We start from the raw sequence: 16670 nt of genomic DNA on the forward strand, positions 1-16670 counted from the left end.
CCACAACGCACCCCGCGCTCACCTCCCGGCCTTTCCCCTCAGGTCGCCGCCGCCCGCCCCAGCGCCCGCGTCACGTGAGGCGGCACGTGCCCGCCCGGCTCGCCCAATCCGCTTCCGCGAGCGGCTCGCGCAGCGAATTCAAACCGCGGTGCGGCCGTTGGGCCGCTTGGCGGGGGGGCGCGGTGGCTGCCGCCAACCCCGGCGGCCGGAGGGGCTGCGCTGAGCGACATGGAGAGCCGGCCGGCCGCCCCGGGGCCATACCGCGCCACCAAGCTGGTGAGGACGCCGGGCCGGGGGTGCGGAGCCGGCCGCGGCAGCCTGGCGGCGGGGTCGGTGGGGCGGGAGGGGGAAAGTCGGCGGTTGCCTCGGCGCCCGGGCCTCTGCCTCACGGGTAAAGCACAAATTAATATTAACCCTTCGGGGCCCCCGCCCTCGGGTAAATTTCCGGCGTGCCCGGAGCAGCGTGTGTCCGTTGGGCTTTCGGGGTGACCGTGCTGGCTGCTGTCTGAATGCAACGCGTTGAAGCCTGGGCGCTGTGGGGCAGGAGGTGGCTCTGCCCCCCGCGACCGCTGTCACGCAGCGTCAGGCGCCCTGCGACCCTCCCCGGGCAGGGCCTGCGGCGGTGGCAGCGCCTTGCTCCTCGAAAACCGGGCGACAGCTTAGTAAGAGGAGCCTGCTAATTATAGTGTGTCATCTAATTTTGTGCGAGTAAATAGGAACGGAAGAAAATACTTTAAAATTTAAAACTGGTGTTTATGTACTCCGACAGCTGGATTCATCTCACATCTGAGAGCTGCTCCAAATCTGAAGGCTGTGGTTAGACAGTGCCTCAGGAAACTGAGTTGGTGTAAATGCTGGGCATGTGCAGACCGGGTCAATAAAGCTCGTTATGTTTGTGGCACTCTAACCTTATTTTCAGTAACAGAAGAATGATATAAAAAGCTAAATGAAATGTTTATGTGTTTTTTAATCTGAACTTTTATGTTTCTATGTTAATACTACTATGTTATTTAGTATAACTATCAATATTTGTTAGTATTAATGTTGTGATTTCATTTATATACTTACTAATATAATATTGTTTTAATTGATACTTACAGTGATGAACTTCAGGCTTTAATCTTACATTCTTTCCCGTTTTGTTTCCGATCCAGTGGAATGAAATTACAAAATACTTCCGAGCAGGCATGCCATTAAGGAAACACAGGCAACATTTCAAAAAACATGGAAGCTGCTTTACTGCATCAGAAGCTGTAGACTGGCTCCATGAAGTACTAAGGGATAACAGTAACTTTGGTCCTGAAGTTACTAGACAGCAGACTGTTCAGTTATTAAGAAAGTTTCTCAAGAATCATGTAATTGAAGATATAAAAGGGAGATGGGGATCTGAAAATTTAGAAGACAATGGTGCACTATACAGGTACTGAAATGAAGACCAGTTAACAGAGCTCTTCAGGTTGAGAACTTTATTGAAAAATCTTAATGCTGAGATTCTCAAAAATATCTTGCTTTGAGTTGAGCCAAAAGTTGGGCCAAAAATTAATTATTAGCACCATTTTACTCCACTCACTGTTTTACTTTACTCTGGCTTGCAGTATAGACCATACATCCCATAGGCTGAGGGCTGTTACCATGCTAATGTCTAGCCAAGTTTTTCACTGGCATGTATGCTATGCTCAAGTGCTTTGGAGGGGAGCCAAGGAGAATTTATTGTAGTAGCACCATGCTGTGCTACCAGTCCTGTGTTTACTTCTCTTGTACGTTTTACAGGAAGTCTAAGTGGGAAACAGTCTTTCCTAAGTTCTTAAATTAAAGGTATTAATGGCCCTCACTTCTCAAATTCTGCTCTCAGTGCTGTATAAATATCTGTGTATCTTCCACTTGACTTTGGAATCAAGAAAAGTAGCCCAAAGCTAATTTATAATATGATAATGTTAAACAATGTTCTAAAGAGAAAATTTCAGCATTTTTCTTCTTACTTGCCTGAATCTTTTCAGAATCTTATGGAATCACACTGATAGGGTATGGTTTTGGTTAAGTGACTTCTTACATTTCTATGTCTCTCTTATTCATTACAGATTTCCTTCAACATCTCCAGTTAAACCTCTACCAAGCTCATGTCCACCAAAAGAGAACTTGGAAAACTTCTCTAGAGAAAAAGAAAGACTTTTTAAACTGCCACATTTATCCAGGAGAACTTTTAAAAAACATGAGTTACTACAGTCTCTGGTAATAACTTGTGTTTCTTACATAATTACAGCTGTCATGTATTTTCTTTATTCTTTTAAAAAAATAAAACTAGAAGCAATCATCTTTTAGTGACACTGTTCTGTTGTGTCATCTTTCCTTCTAGCTTAAGAAATAAATTGGTAGGTTCTTCTAGACAGTGAAATAGAACATTGATATAGGCACAATAGAAAGACACAGCTATATTTTATAATGAAGTGTCTTGGTGACATGTGCTGTTTCTCTTTAATGTACAAAAAGAGATTTTGTTAAATAACTTGTTAATAGTCAAACAAAATATATACATGTAAAATCATAGCTGTAACTGTAACATGGCATTTTTGAAATGCTGGCAGCCAAGTGAAAGGGATTATGCATTTGGCAGAAGAAATTACGCTCTTAAAACTATATGAAGCTGTTTCTTCTAAACTTACTGGCAATAGTTTGTTGGGAAGATAAATGGGGGGTAGAGTTATTAATGCAGCCATGTTACTTAATGAGAAAGAAGGGTCATTTGACAGACACATGCCCTCGTTGCAGTATAGGGCTAATTTTACATCAATATGATCTGAGATTACATAGAGTTTTAATTGTGTATATATGTGTCAGCAACTGAGCATCTTAGGTCATTGGTATGGGAGGTTTTTTGTTTTCTTTTGGATTATTTTGTTTTGTCTCCTTCAGTGCAAAATTGTCTCTGCTACAGTATTTTAAAGTATTGGGAGGGCTGGAAGGTGGAGTTCTAGAAATGATCTGGACAATATGTCCTTGTTGAAACTTAACGTATTTTTTGTTTAGGACAAATAAAAGGCACAAATTATTTAACTGTTCTGCTTACTTTTTGAAAAAGATTGAATGTGTTTGGCCCTTTATTCTTTTGAGATTTGTGTGTGTGTGCGCATACATTCTGAATTTAGATTGTGATACTAAAGGAGAATACTTCACTTACTAATACATTTGGATTTGATGTGCTTCTACCTTTTAAGTTGCTGACTTCTGAGTTGATCAGGTCTTCTTTCATAGTGTCTGCTTTTGCTTTTTAGTTGGGTATGCTTACATTTCAGTGCTGAGACTGTTAGGGTTACTCCCTGGATCACGTTTTAGAATTTAATGTTCCACAGAATGCCCTATACTTCTGAGAACAATTTTTGCTTAACTTTGAATTATTTTAAGAGGCTTGTTTATCTCACAGTATAAACCACTCATTTTCAGGAAAATTTGGAAAAGACAAAACCTGATATAATAGAAGAAAACAAGGAAGACACACTGCATAGGAAGGAAATAAGCCAGGAATATGTGCAAGAAACTTGGAGAAATATCATTCTAATCCAGTAAGTAATACATTATAAAAAGCACCTTCTTGTAGATGTGCTTTGTGTATGTAATGGCCCAATCAAGTTTTTGGCTTGCAATTTTTTTTTAAATTTTTAAAATTATGTTTTAATGTTTTTACTAAGTATTGTTTACATATGGTTTCTCATGTACTTACTAACATTGGATTCTTGCATTTAAGAAATGTATTGAAATTTATTGTTGCTGGTGTTGAAGTATATTTTAAGTACCACAGATGCTCTTTCTGACTGATTTTTAGTGTTTGTCCCAGGAAAAAGTGCATCCTCAAAGTGTCCTTCTGGAAGTGAGAACTTATTAAACAGCAAACTAGCTTATCAAGTAACTGTTGTTTGAATAGATATGGAAAGAACTTGTTTTCATTCATTACTAGAAAACCTTTTAAACAACATCTGCTTTGTTACTCCCCACAGTTTGCAAACCATTTTAGGCCTCCCAACTTTGGAAGAAGTTTTGCAGCCAACACAGATAGTTCCTGAGTATGTCATATACAACATGACTAACACGAGCAAACATGGTGTTGTTATTTTACAGAATAAATCAGGTAAGATTTTTTTTTTCTGGTTTTGTTTAAAGATTCTGTATGGTATAATCACAACATACAATAAATAATAATTAAAGTAATATGTTTCATAGTCTGTCTTTTACACTTTTTTCCCCAAACTACAGTACAGTTCAGTATATTTGTCTAGAAGGCTTTATAGGTATGTTGCATTTACTTTTAAATTACATGTGTAGCAATATATAAAATTAGTTTTAAATTTGATCTTTTTATTTGAGGTATTGTTTAATACATGTGTGCCTTTATTTGTATTAGTTATTAAGTCTTTGGGCTTATGTATAAATAATGTACTTGTTTGTTTATTTTAGAAGACCTCCCGCACTGGGTGTTGTCAGCTATGAAATGCCTTGCATACTGTAAGTCACTGAATAGCTTCTAAGCTCCAGAAACCTATTTTGAGTTGAAAGTGAAATATACTTGCATGTTAACCTTAATTGTGATGTTTCATTTTGAAAATTCAAATAATCTAAGTGCCTTGATATGCTAAGAAGCAATGACAGCAATCCATAGCAAATTATTGCACAGAAATGTAACCTGAAAAAAGTTAACACATGTTAAAGATGTCATATTTCAGGTAACCAAGATATCAGTCCTTTAATAGTCTAGCTAGTTATCCTGTTTTTAGGCTGCATTTATGCTGATTCTGCATATGAATTTTTGGCAACGTGAACAGATTAAATTGGTGGACGAAGAGGGGCTTCAGTGTTCCTTAATCCATGAAACGTACAGGATAATGAATTAAACTCTGTAAGCTCTCAGTGGAAGTATGCTGTCCAAGGCTATGAAAAAGCTAAGGACTGTTTTTTACAAAAATAATTCATACTAACAAGGAGTCAGGCAGGGAGAAAACTTGAGTAGTTGGGCAAAACCTGCGTGTGGTTTCTTCCAATGCAGTTTTTCAGGAGTGAAGGGACTTTCCTTTTCCAGTTACTGGCTTTGAGCTGGATGAAAACGGTTCCTACGTTTTGTATTAAACTGGGAGGCCAATTCACAGAAAGCAAGTTAGTTTTGTATTTATCTTAGAAGAAATCAAAATTTTGCGAAGGGTTTGAGATAAAAGCATGCTCATATAGTCAGATTTATAGTCTACTAAATTTTTCATGGCAACAGAAGGAAGAGTTCCACTCATTTGTTCCTGGATCCTGGACTTGGAGTATAGCTCCTCTGGTACCTCCTTATCTGCTCCCAACCTTTTTTTTCCAAATGGTCTTTAGAAAAAGCTTATGCTTAAAACCCTGTAAGACACCTTATATGATTACAGTTCAGCTGTGGAAAATGAAGGCCTTTGTCTTACAAATCGCTGCCTAGTAGATGAGATGGATTTTTAAAGTCAGACGTTTTAGCTGTTAAATGTGTTTTGTGACAACTGAACTTACATTGTCTGCAGGCTGAGAGTCAGTCTGCACTCACCTCTTGTTTTGGTATTAATGTATGAAATATCAAGCAGCAAAACTGAAAGTGATTATAACTTACAGAAAACTCAGTGCTTCTGGTTTGTATTCTCTGTGTATTTGCTTAAATGTAAAATTTAGAATGGCATGATGTTAAATCTTAAACTTCAGAAAAGAAGAATCAGTTACCTAAGGCATCAGTGTTATGTGTACTTAAGCAGCTGCCTTGGAACTACTGGCAAAGTACTTACTGTGGAGTAATACAATTAACACAGGCTTTCACACATTGCGGGGGGGGGGGGGGTGGGGGGGGAAGTACTTTCGCAGTGAACCTAATGAAGTTCAGTTTCTAATGGCTCACTCTGATGTGGATTCTCTCGCTAATAAAGGAGTGCTTTTGCTCTTCATCATGTTCTGTAGCAGACCTGTGTGGTATGAATAGTCTTTCTCATTTACAGTGCCACTGATTTTTATGAAACTTCACAGAATCTAACTGTCTTGAGGGCTTCCTTAGTCAGATGTGTTTGAAATTGTTACAAACACATACAGATTGCGATTATGGAAGCTTTGCATCTTTATGAAGCAGGCTTTGAAAAGATTCCGGAGAAGCAGAGGACAATTAGGTTGACTTTTTTTTTTTTCTTTTTTTTATAAAACTCCCTGTTTAAATGGCTAACAGGGCATGCTAGAGTTACATGAGTGCTTCTCAAATTAAATGAGAGATGATGAGTTCTTTTTATATGTGTGCTTGCCCTGCTGTTTAACTCTTGCCACTATTCTTGGCAATCTCCTTTGTTAGCTCCCCTCAAAGCTATACTAGCTATAACATGGTTGGATGGTGTGTCTTTACACATCTGCGTATATCTCTAGCTGCTCAGTGGAACTGTGGCAGGGGTCCATGCAGGGTTAGCGTGGCTTCAGAAGTTCACTTTGCAGCATATGCTCTTGTGAAAATGACCCTTTTTTTTTTTTTTTTTTTTTTTTTTTTCTTCAATGGCATTCCCAAAAACATAGAGCCTTTTACATGAAGAGCACTATTAGGAAAAGCAGGACAGGGAAGAGCTTGGTGAGTGGATTTAAATCGAAGTTGAAAATATAGCTGAGCACTGGTCTTTGAGCATTTCAATACCTTAATTCCCCCATCAGTCCTGTATTTAGAACTAATAGGTCTTTGTATTCATGAGACAAAAACTACAAGCAAGCTTTCTGGTTTTTTGAATTCTCAATTTCTAATTTGAGTTAATTAGTTCAAGTGGAGATTTTATCTCTGCATCTGCTAGTTATACTGTAACCAAATGATTAAGGCAGTAGTTACTTTGCACAGTGAAAACTAAAAATACTTACACTGGCAGGGGGAATACTACTCCACTATATTTTTAGTGGAGTGTGTGGTAATGTGATTATGATTATAAAGTTTGATCATATCAAAAGTTAAATTTTCCCTGGTTCTATGTGTAATTAAAACTGCCATCTCCTAATTCATTAGAATTGGCTTTGTAAGGTAGCTTATTTCATTTGTAGGAGTTCAGTGGAGTATGATAATGTTAGGGTTAAAAGATCTACACAATGTCAAATTTTATTTGTACCATGACCCCTTTCATTCATTCTTCTTCTTGTCTGTAGCAACATGGGCAAAGTTTATTAACGAGATCCCTTAGATTATAGGAATGCTCATCTGTCCACTTCTGAAGAAAATTAGTTGTAGGTAGCTGTGATTCACCATGAGAGTAGTGGTGAACAAAACTTTCTCTTGGTGATCCATTTGAATACAGGAGTTGAAAAGAGGACGTCCCCACAAAGGGAAGACACTGACCAGCTCTGCTTGGCCTATTCACAAAGCAACGTTCATATATTGGCTGGCTTCTCAGCTTGCCCATTCTTCAAAGTTGGTTATAGCATGAGTAGCTTCTTGATCTAGAAGCTAGAGCTTCCTGTGGGAGAACTGGGATTACTGTAGTTTGGAAATGAAGGAAAATACTAAGAGTTTATTATTATTTTGCTGAGGAACCTATAAAGGGCATAAATGAGTTTTCATTTATTTTCTTGGTGTAGAACAGCTTGTTGAAACTGAGCACAACTCCTCAATGGCTACACAGAATATTTTACACTATTTTTGCTTACAAATGGTACAGTGCTGAACTAAAAATATTTGTATATTGCTGACATGATAAACAGTAATTCCTACAACCATAAACTTATGCTGATTTTTTTTTTTTAAATTTCTTTTGTAATGGAATTGTGACCTTTTTTTGTGTGACTTTTCTTTCTTCACCTCTTTTTAGGGCCTAGAAATAATGACATGAGCCAACCAACTTACAGTGGGTTTGAATGGGATGTATTCAGAACAGTTGCTGATTACTTTCTCAGTCTTCCTGAACCATTACTGACTTTTGAATACTATGAACTTTTTGTTAATATTTTAGGTACGTATGAATTTAGAAATAATCAGTGCAAGCTGTAAGTTTATATCAACTGGGGAACAAATCTGTAATTGAGTAGACCTTGACCCCCTAATCTCTATGGCAGCTTGAATCTGAGGATCATCAATGCTATCATTCTGATTTACAGTATTAATTGAATGCAGTTCTGTCTCATAATATCCTATATAAATTGCTGTCTGAGCTAACATTCTAAATATGCAATAACCGTAATTTAAAAATATGTGCTTGTTCCTGTCTGTTCCTTGCTATTGCAGTGTGTTAACTTTCTTTATTCTTGCATGTTGGTTGCAATTACCTTGTTAGATTGCTTTTGGACTGAGCTAAATTTTTCTTAATGCAACTTTATTTCTTTCTGAACTTGTTCATTTTCATACCACTTGCATCTTAACTTATATTTCATTTTCTGATAGTTATGTGTGGCTACATCACAATTCCAGATATATGCAGTGGAAAACATTCTGTCCAAGATGAGAAATGTGACCCACAACCTTCAAAAATTCTTCACTTGAACTCTTTCAAGTCAACAGAATGTCTTCTTCTAAGCCTACTTCGCAAAGAGCCTGACAAAAAAAAGAAGGAATATAAAGCTTCCAGGAAGTCCTTTTCAGAAGAGCTAATTATTCAAAAACAATGTGCAAAGAAATTGCAGCAATGTAAATTGACATGTAAACAAGGTAGTGCTGATAATCTAATAGGAGGAAGTTGTCAAAATCTTTCAGGTTTCAAGAATGAACAAGATCCACCCCTAAAATTTAGGACAAGATGTTACTCTTTGGAAAGAATTGGAGATACTGCCTCAAGTGTATGTAATAAAGGAGAATCTGATTCTCTCAGGCAAAGAGATGTGAACACCATTCTGGGCACAAGACATGGAAAACAATCACTAACATATGAGCATAAAGCTAATTCTGTATTGGAGCTTGGTTTTGATAACACACGTCAAAAACAAACCCGTGGTATCAAGAGAGTATCTGCCTCAACTCTTCTGGATAAAGAGCTGTTTAACGAAAATCACAGGTCTAAGCAAGTATGCAGGTCTCTCAGCTTACTTGGCAAGAGGAGCTCCAAAAGTTGTGCTAGCATTAATATACCAGTTGCTGAAATCACAGTAAAGCCAAGGTCTCAACTTTGTGGGCAAGGAATGCCAAATACCTCTGGTGTGGCTTCTTCAGTGGACATCAGGACTGAGGTTTCTAATACCACCATCAAAAAGAGACTCTGCAAAAGTACCATAGAACTCTCAGAACACTCTTTCACTCACTCTTCTTATGTGTTGACTGGCACGCAAAGTAAGATGGCTTTCTAAAGCATGTTGTATTGGCTTATTGTGTTGACTAACTAATCTCTGCTTCCTTAATCTTTGGCACTGTTGCTAGTTTTTTTGATATGCATACAACATGATTGGTGGGTTTTTAAAAAAAGTTCTGGTTGCTAAATTGCACTGTTTAAAGGTAGCCCTTTGTACCTCTGCTAACAAAGAGTAGCGTGTAGTATCTTTGGAGTCTTAAACTTGATGTGTCAGTAAGTCAACTTTCTGTCCAGGTAAGTGATAAGTAATTCTATCCTAGATACTGTCTAAGAGTGAGACAGGGAATTTGCACAGACTTGCCTGTTGGAGGAGATGTCTCTTTCTGATCTTTGAAACACATTTTCTGGAAATACTTCTGGGAATAACATTAGTGTCATTTCTTAATTGTATTATGGTCTTAATTGTACCTGCAGTTTATCATAATGAAGCAAGTTGAAGATGACCACACAAAAAAAGGACACATAACATTTACTGTGTTACAACTGATTTCCATGAAACATAAATTATCATCATTGAAAAAAATTAAATTTCTTGTACTGAGATAAAAATACCCTGAAAGTTGGTTCAAATCTTAATGACAGCTGTCTTTACAATTAACTTGTAGATCTCCTTCAGCCTCATTTAGAAAGAATTGCTGTTGAAGCACTACAGATATGTTGTTTATTGCTTCCACCACCGAATCGTAGAAAGATTCAGCTCCTAATGCGTATGATCTCTCGGATCAGTGAAAATGTTGATATGCCACGACTGCATGATGCAATGGGCACACGTTCTTTGGTAAGAGAATCATGAGTGCAGCATATCTATTAAGAACATGTCTGAAGTGATGCTGAGAATACTAACAGTATTCCATGCTTGAGGTTCTTGTGTCATTGCAATTAAATAGTGCTTAACAGGCAGATTTTTCATCTCCAGGATAGTTACAAAAATCTGACTTGAAGCAAGCACTTTCTTGTCTCCATCCTAATATATTTCAAATATTGTTGTTGCTTTTGTTTACTTTAGGAGGAGAAGGGAAATAACTTCTTAAAAGAATGTAAATGATTGTTTAGTCTGATTTCTCACCCAACTGCCATTTAACTTAAAAGGTGTTGACAAAGTGTCTGTAGAAAACCTTTCTTGGGCTAAACATTCGTGTATGTGAAGTTATGACAAAAACAGTTCCAAAGAAGTAAAGTTTCTGCCTAGTGAGTTTTAAAAACTAGCTTCAAGGTCTGAAGCTTTCATTGGAAGGACTAAAGATTATTGTCAAACAAGATTAGATAAAACAAAGTACATGCACATGCTAATGTAAAATAAGCCTGCTAAAAGCTGGAAATATGAAAGCTGTAAAACATGGGTTTTTTAAAGCTGTTTAAAGCTGGATCTTGGTGTGTGTTAGATCTTGGCTAGGTTGACTCTAGGTTTTTTTTATCATCTCACTTGCCTCAAGATGGCTAATTGAAGATGTACACTTTTTTATAGGGGAAGACTTTTTCTTATTATTACCTCTTTAAAATATGTATTTCTATATTGAAAATACTGTTCAATTAAAAAAAGTACAAGTCTAATGTTATAAGAAGTTACTTTATTTCAATGAGGAAAAAATTATAATCAGTTTCCCTCCTCTCTTGACCAGTGGTGCAGGCAAGAGAGATTGCAATGAAAGTTGGTATTGGAGAATTCATTGTGCCACTGTGTAGACTGGAAAGAAGGCAAATCCCTCAACTTCACGTACTAATGATCTGCTAAACACTTCTAGATGATACAGACTTTTTCTCGATGTGTGCTATGCTGTGCAGAAGAAGTAGATCTTGATGAGCTACTATCTACACGATTAGTTTCATTTCTAATGGACCATCAACAAGAAATATTTAAAGTACCAACTTACCTCCAGGTTGCAGTGCAAGATCACATAGAATACATGAAGATGGCTCAGGTTGGTGGTATGATAGAAGTTTGTTTCTTTGCTAATTGCAGAGTATTTGTTACTTCTGAAGGTGGGATGGGAAAACTGCAAATAAAACTACTATGTTTTGAATGCAAAACTTTTATTGAACTGTTGATGCAATCATAGATATTAGCTACGTTATAATGTATTGCAACTTGTGATGTCACTGTAAGTTAGTGTGCTTGGATGTTTGTTAGGTACCTTCTTACTGAAATAGCATGTAGTCATTTGAGTATATGCAGTATGTTCTTCAACTCTTGTTTCAGTGCGAATATCCAGAGGAAGAAATTTGTGCCATATTGCCAACATACTCATACTGCAAACAAATAACTCCTCAGGAGTTTGAAGAACAAAAGGTTTCTACCTCTCAAGCTGCAGTGGCAGAGCTCTTGGAGAACATTATCAAAGATAAAAACTTGTCTGTGAAAGACAAAAAGAAAAAGTTAAAACAGGTGAGAAACTTGGTGGGTATTTCATCTACTTATGAAAATGCCTTTGTGAGGGAAGGATCTCAGTCACTAGACCCTGGTACAGAACAAGAGCAGACTGTATAGAGAAATGCTCATTTTGTAGAAGAGCTGTTCAATGTTTTTTGATTGCATGCTCTGATTGGGATTTTTAAAGACTGTGTCTAATGCAGCATTTGATGCTGTTTGGCAGCAGTAGTGTTCAAACAATGGTTTACAACCAGTATAAAATTATCCTGAGATACTGCTTTCTGTTAAATAATACGTGATAGAATTATAGCATGGTTTCTTGTGGTGCACTGGCTATACAAGTTACCATTAAAATACCATAGGTGGGCTTAAAATCAATAGGTTTTAAAAACAGTGATTTTTTTGCTTTAAGAGGTCAAGCTCTATCTGTTCACAATTTTGAAACATTCTTTTCTGTGGACTTAGCTTTGTGTTTTGTAACGTGTATATTGCTCAAGATTATCTGGCACTGCTATGGCCTAATACTAAAGCTAAAACACAGTAATTCTGGCAGGATTTAATACTGGAGGTTTTTTTCTTTTTCAGAAAACCTTTGGCAAGTATTTCTGACCAATTGAATAGTATAGTACTTGTCCTAGAATCTCCTAAGCAAGTCTTGTGACTCAAATTTGAAAAAGCAGCTTTTCAGAGCAAACACATCTCTTTCTTTTTGGTGCCCCTCCCCCACCCCCTGCAACACTGACTTTCATAGGTGTTGTGAAAATTTTCTGGTTCTGTAAAAATGAAAGCTGGACTGTTCAAGTTCATTAAAACTTCCTGTGTGTAAAGAAGAGTAGTTAATTACAGTCCATTAAAGCTTGGAGTAAGTAAGCAGTAAGAAGTGATACACAGCAGCACTTTAAGCAGGTGAAGTGGGAAGGAAGGAAATAAACTAAAATCCTCTAATAGTAAAACTTGAAGTACGTACTTAAATTTTTGGTGAGTTCCAACCGAAGTCCAGAAGCAGCTTGTACTGTAAGGGCCACATGTTAGCAAAATTTATTTTTAAAATTCGCAGAGCTATATCTTTGTAGTCTTGCCATATGTGCTGGGATAGGTAGTAGTGTGATAAATCACAACTTTTTCGAGTGATTATTCAGTTTTGATACTTTGAATTGGGGAAAGCCAAATATATGGTGCTTACTAGAGGGTTAGGTCCAACTTGTATCAACACCAAAAGTTAGAAATGGTGTCATTTTCCCTCTGCTGAATCAATCAGCAGAAAGCTTTGGCCGATGCATAGGTGTATTGTATCGTTACTCCTTCCTGAGGCCTTACATAGGAAACAGGCAAAATGTCAAAAACATACTTCTGAAGTCAGGTATTTTTGTTTACTTGTATATCTGCAGGAACTGAAAAATAACTCCCTTGGTTAAGTAGTAAGCTTTCCCGAAAGAATACCTTCAAAATCCGCTGAATCTTAACTTCCATTTAGGTAAAACGCTCATAATTGTGATTCTTGAAAGAGAGCTTTCCAAGCATAAACAGAATAGATACCAATGCTGGCTGGACAGCGCGGCTTCACGTGGGTGGCTACCATGCCTCGCTTGGGGGTGGAAAGCTGGTCACGCTGTTCAAACAATACGCAGCATTACTATTGCTCAGCTGATGAACAACACGGCGAGCAACTGCAGACTGTCATTGCAAATGGAGATCCAGGCAGTTAGAACAGCACAGCGTTTGCTCACAGCGCTATTCCAGTCACAACAGCTAAAAATCCTTGGGAATAAAATGTGATTAGAAGCTTTTCTCATTTCAACCAAAGATGAAGTGCCTGAGAAAATTTCTGTTTGACTCATTGTTTATCAGTTGTGAACTTGTAAGCACAAGGGACTACAGCTTTGGTCAAGTGTCACAGCAGAGTTACTTTCCATGCTGATAGCCTTGCTCCTCCTGCTGATATGCATCCTTACAAGCTGATTCATGCTCAAGCCCCGCACAGCTGGAGTTTTTGGTGGAGTCTGATATTTTACTTTAATTTTTGCTTTTGTGATTTCTAGTTTCAGAAGGAATACCCTTTGATCTACCAGAACAGATTTCCAACTACAGAAAATGAAGCAATGCTATTTGAGAACAAACCTACCATCAAACAACCGATGCTTAGCCTAAGAAAACCAAGATTTCGTAGCCTAAGATATTAATTTCACCACACTTCAGCTGCTTTTTTATTTGGTGGATGTATGTATGAATGATTTACCAAAGGGCACTTATTACAGAAATTTGATGGTGCCTATGTATGTAGAAGGAAGAAATGTTTACATGGACACTATGTTGAAAGGTGCCAAAATAACTTTTTGTTGTGCAGATAACTTTTGAATGACTGCTAAGAGAGAAATAAATATTTATCTGTTTACAAATTATTACAATATATTGTGCTCAGTAAAATAAATGTGAAAATAAGTATGAAGCTATTAGTAACCAAAAACTTACATATGGTTTTCATATGGGAAACTAATGATATGCATATTGTTTTAACTTTTTAAATGCCTGTTCAGGAATTCATGCCATTATAATTTGTGTAGGTTTTTAAATGTCTGTATGTTGTGAATAAGTGCCTTCCTTGTATTCTCAAAATATTTGTCTTTAGTCCCAAACTCTAAGAACATTGGTTTGTTTAATTTAAAAGTTGGTTCTGTTGTTTCCAAGGGAGCCAGAAATTCACCATTGATAAATGATTATCTGACTCCATAAAATACTTCTGTTCATCTCATCTGTAAAATTCACGTAAGCTTTTGTATATTTATTTATATTAAAAGTCTTGGGTATATTTCTGACATTTTCATGGAAAACTTATTTTGGATCTATGCTGTACTTCTCAAAATAATAGAAGTGATGGATGATACGTGAAGTGACAATGAATAGATTGACAAATATTCTGTTTCCAAAGTTAGGGGTTTGCTTATTAATTCTGATCGGGCCAAGGCTCCCCCACAAGAGTATAAATCTACATGAGTATTTCTGTGAGAGAACAATTCAAAGTAAGTGTTTTCATAAAGGACATCCCAACTTAATATTTAGACAGATATGCTCCAGGCAAAAAAAACTAAAAAGTCACGAGTGGTGAGTGACATTAATGTTCAATACAGGGCTTGGAGAGAAATGGGTGCTTTTCTCCCCCATGTTTGTATCCATCAAAAAAGAAGCCTGAAATCCTTTTGTTTGTTTTCCCAAACAGACGCTGATAGCATGTAGGGGTAAAGCCTGGGTAGTCAAAGGAATTTTAAATACGATTTAATGGGGGGGGAAATCCCTTTCCTCTTAACAGAGAAAAAATAGTGTGGTATAGCAAAAAGATGGATGAACATTTAAGGATTCAATGAAACATCGTTTATATTTAAAAGTATTTTCGTTTTGGAAAGATGTGATTTGTAACTGTAGTCAGCTGACACACCAAGCACAAGCTCTGCCATGAGACCTATGGATATTGTTGCTTGTAATCTGGAAACAGGACCATTATGTACTGGAATGATTTCAAGTTATGCGTACGATAATGTTTTTATAGAGCATGTCCTGCAAGTAAGAGCACTAATGGGTCTGCCTCTTGGTCTGAACACAGATCTCATCACCTTGTTATCTCAGTCTAAGGAGAGGAGAATGTGACAACAGGGGTTAGAAACAGTGCTGGTAAGGGTGTAGCTGCATCTGTGAACAGTTAGAAAGTGGGGAGATCAGTTGATAAGTAGCGCAGGTGAACAGTAAGGTTCACTAAAGGTCCTTGGAGGGAATGAGGCCATCATGTTAAAATAAAATTTCTGTAAATTCTCTTGTTAATATCCAGTATTTTTTGTATATTCCGTTACTGTGCCAAAACTATTCCTTACTAGTAAGGAACAATGTATATCTTCTTTATGTAAGTGTTAGTTGCACTGGGTTTTATTAGCCATATATATGCACTTCAGGGTCACGAATGTTAACCGCGTGTTGCTGTGCTTCAGCTTCTCAGAGTTGTCAGATGACTTGGTTGTCAGGCCCACGGTCCTCGCATAAGCTAAGCTGATATTCAGGTGGGCTTCTCGCTGCATAATACTTTCACGTTGCTCTTCAGTTAAAGGTTTCTTTAAGCTCCTGGTATCGCAATCAACAATGCGCCGTACGCTGAAACCATTCTGCATTTGGAACAGCGTCGAAACTGGGTTTTATTGTGAGGAATTTGTGTCCATATTACACATCAGTTGTAATATTGCTTCTAGTTCAATCTTAAGCTATCTGCTTATTTCAGCTGTTTTTGCAAAAAAAATGGAAGGGATGCACTGCAAGCACTGCAGAAGAAGGTACATTTGAAGTCCAACTTTGTTTTCACTTTAAGGTTTTTTTTGTTTGGTATTGTTGGGGTTTTGTTTGTTTGTTTGTTTGATCTAATGGAATCAGATATTTTAGAGATGAGTGCTTTTCCTTTGTGTGAGCTGTTTAGTTGTCTGTTATCTTACACAGTTCTGAGCTGTGCAGTGTAGGCATATCCATTTTACTTTGTCATGTCTCACCCATTCCTAGAACAAGAAACTGAATTGTAGTGGTACCTGCACATGTAGACTCTTACAGTAATTGTCATAAAACCAATCATCAAAATTAAAATTAAAGCAAATCTCAAGTATTCATCTCTACCTGGTCTGGGTTTGTTTGGGGTTTTTTGGCATCTTATGGGGAGGCTCCATAAGGCTCTTGTACAAGTTCATATGCTGTGTCAGATACTTTAGTGTTATGAATGAGGGTCTCAGTTGAGGATTATCACTTTTATGTTTGACATCTTAGTACGTAACTGCTATGGTCTGCAACTGTGAGACTGCACTTCAGTTCTTTAAGGTTGTTCTCTCCTCCCTGGAAAAATGAGGCAAAACCACCTTTCCATTCTGCATCTGATTCTCAATTGTGTATGTATATATAAAATTATATATATATATATATATACACACACACCGAATTAGTCTTATGTTAGCTTTACAGGGGTGGGGGTTGGTGCAGAAAATTTCTTTCTGATAACTGGGGTA

At 37.4% G+C, this 16670-nt stretch overlaps 1 protein-coding gene across 3 annotated transcripts; it reads left to right on the forward strand.

Annotated features, from left to right (window-relative positions):
• Positions 1 to 228: 228 nt before the first annotated feature.
• Positions 229 to 13826, forward strand: DEPDC1 (DEP domain containing 1; the record flags this gene model as incomplete). Of its 3 annotated transcripts, none has more annotated exons than XM_082314724.1 (12): positions 229 to 276; positions 1155 to 1420; positions 2079 to 2229; positions 3439 to 3557; positions 3990 to 4120; positions 4447 to 4494; positions 7812 to 7952; positions 8381 to 9259; positions 9884 to 10056; positions 11021 to 11197; positions 11476 to 11661; positions 13686 to 13826. In XM_082314724.1, 12 exons carry the CDS (start codon positions 229 to 231, stop codon positions 13824 to 13826), a joined length of 2460 nt encoding a protein of 819 aa, XP_082170850.1. The 3 variants fall into 3 exon arrangements, with proteins under 3 accessions (XP_082170850.1, XP_082170851.1, XP_082170852.1); XM_082314725.1 differs by having other exon boundaries at positions 4450 to 4494; XM_082314726.1 differs by lacking the exon at positions 8381 to 9259.
• Positions 13827 to 16670: the final 2844 nt, after the last annotated feature.

Source organism: Platalea leucorodia, assembly GCF_965183815.1.
Source record: "Platalea leucorodia genome assembly, chromosome: 5".
NCBI classification, from domain to species: Eukaryota; Metazoa; Chordata; class Aves; order Pelecaniformes; family Threskiornithidae; genus Platalea; species Platalea leucorodia.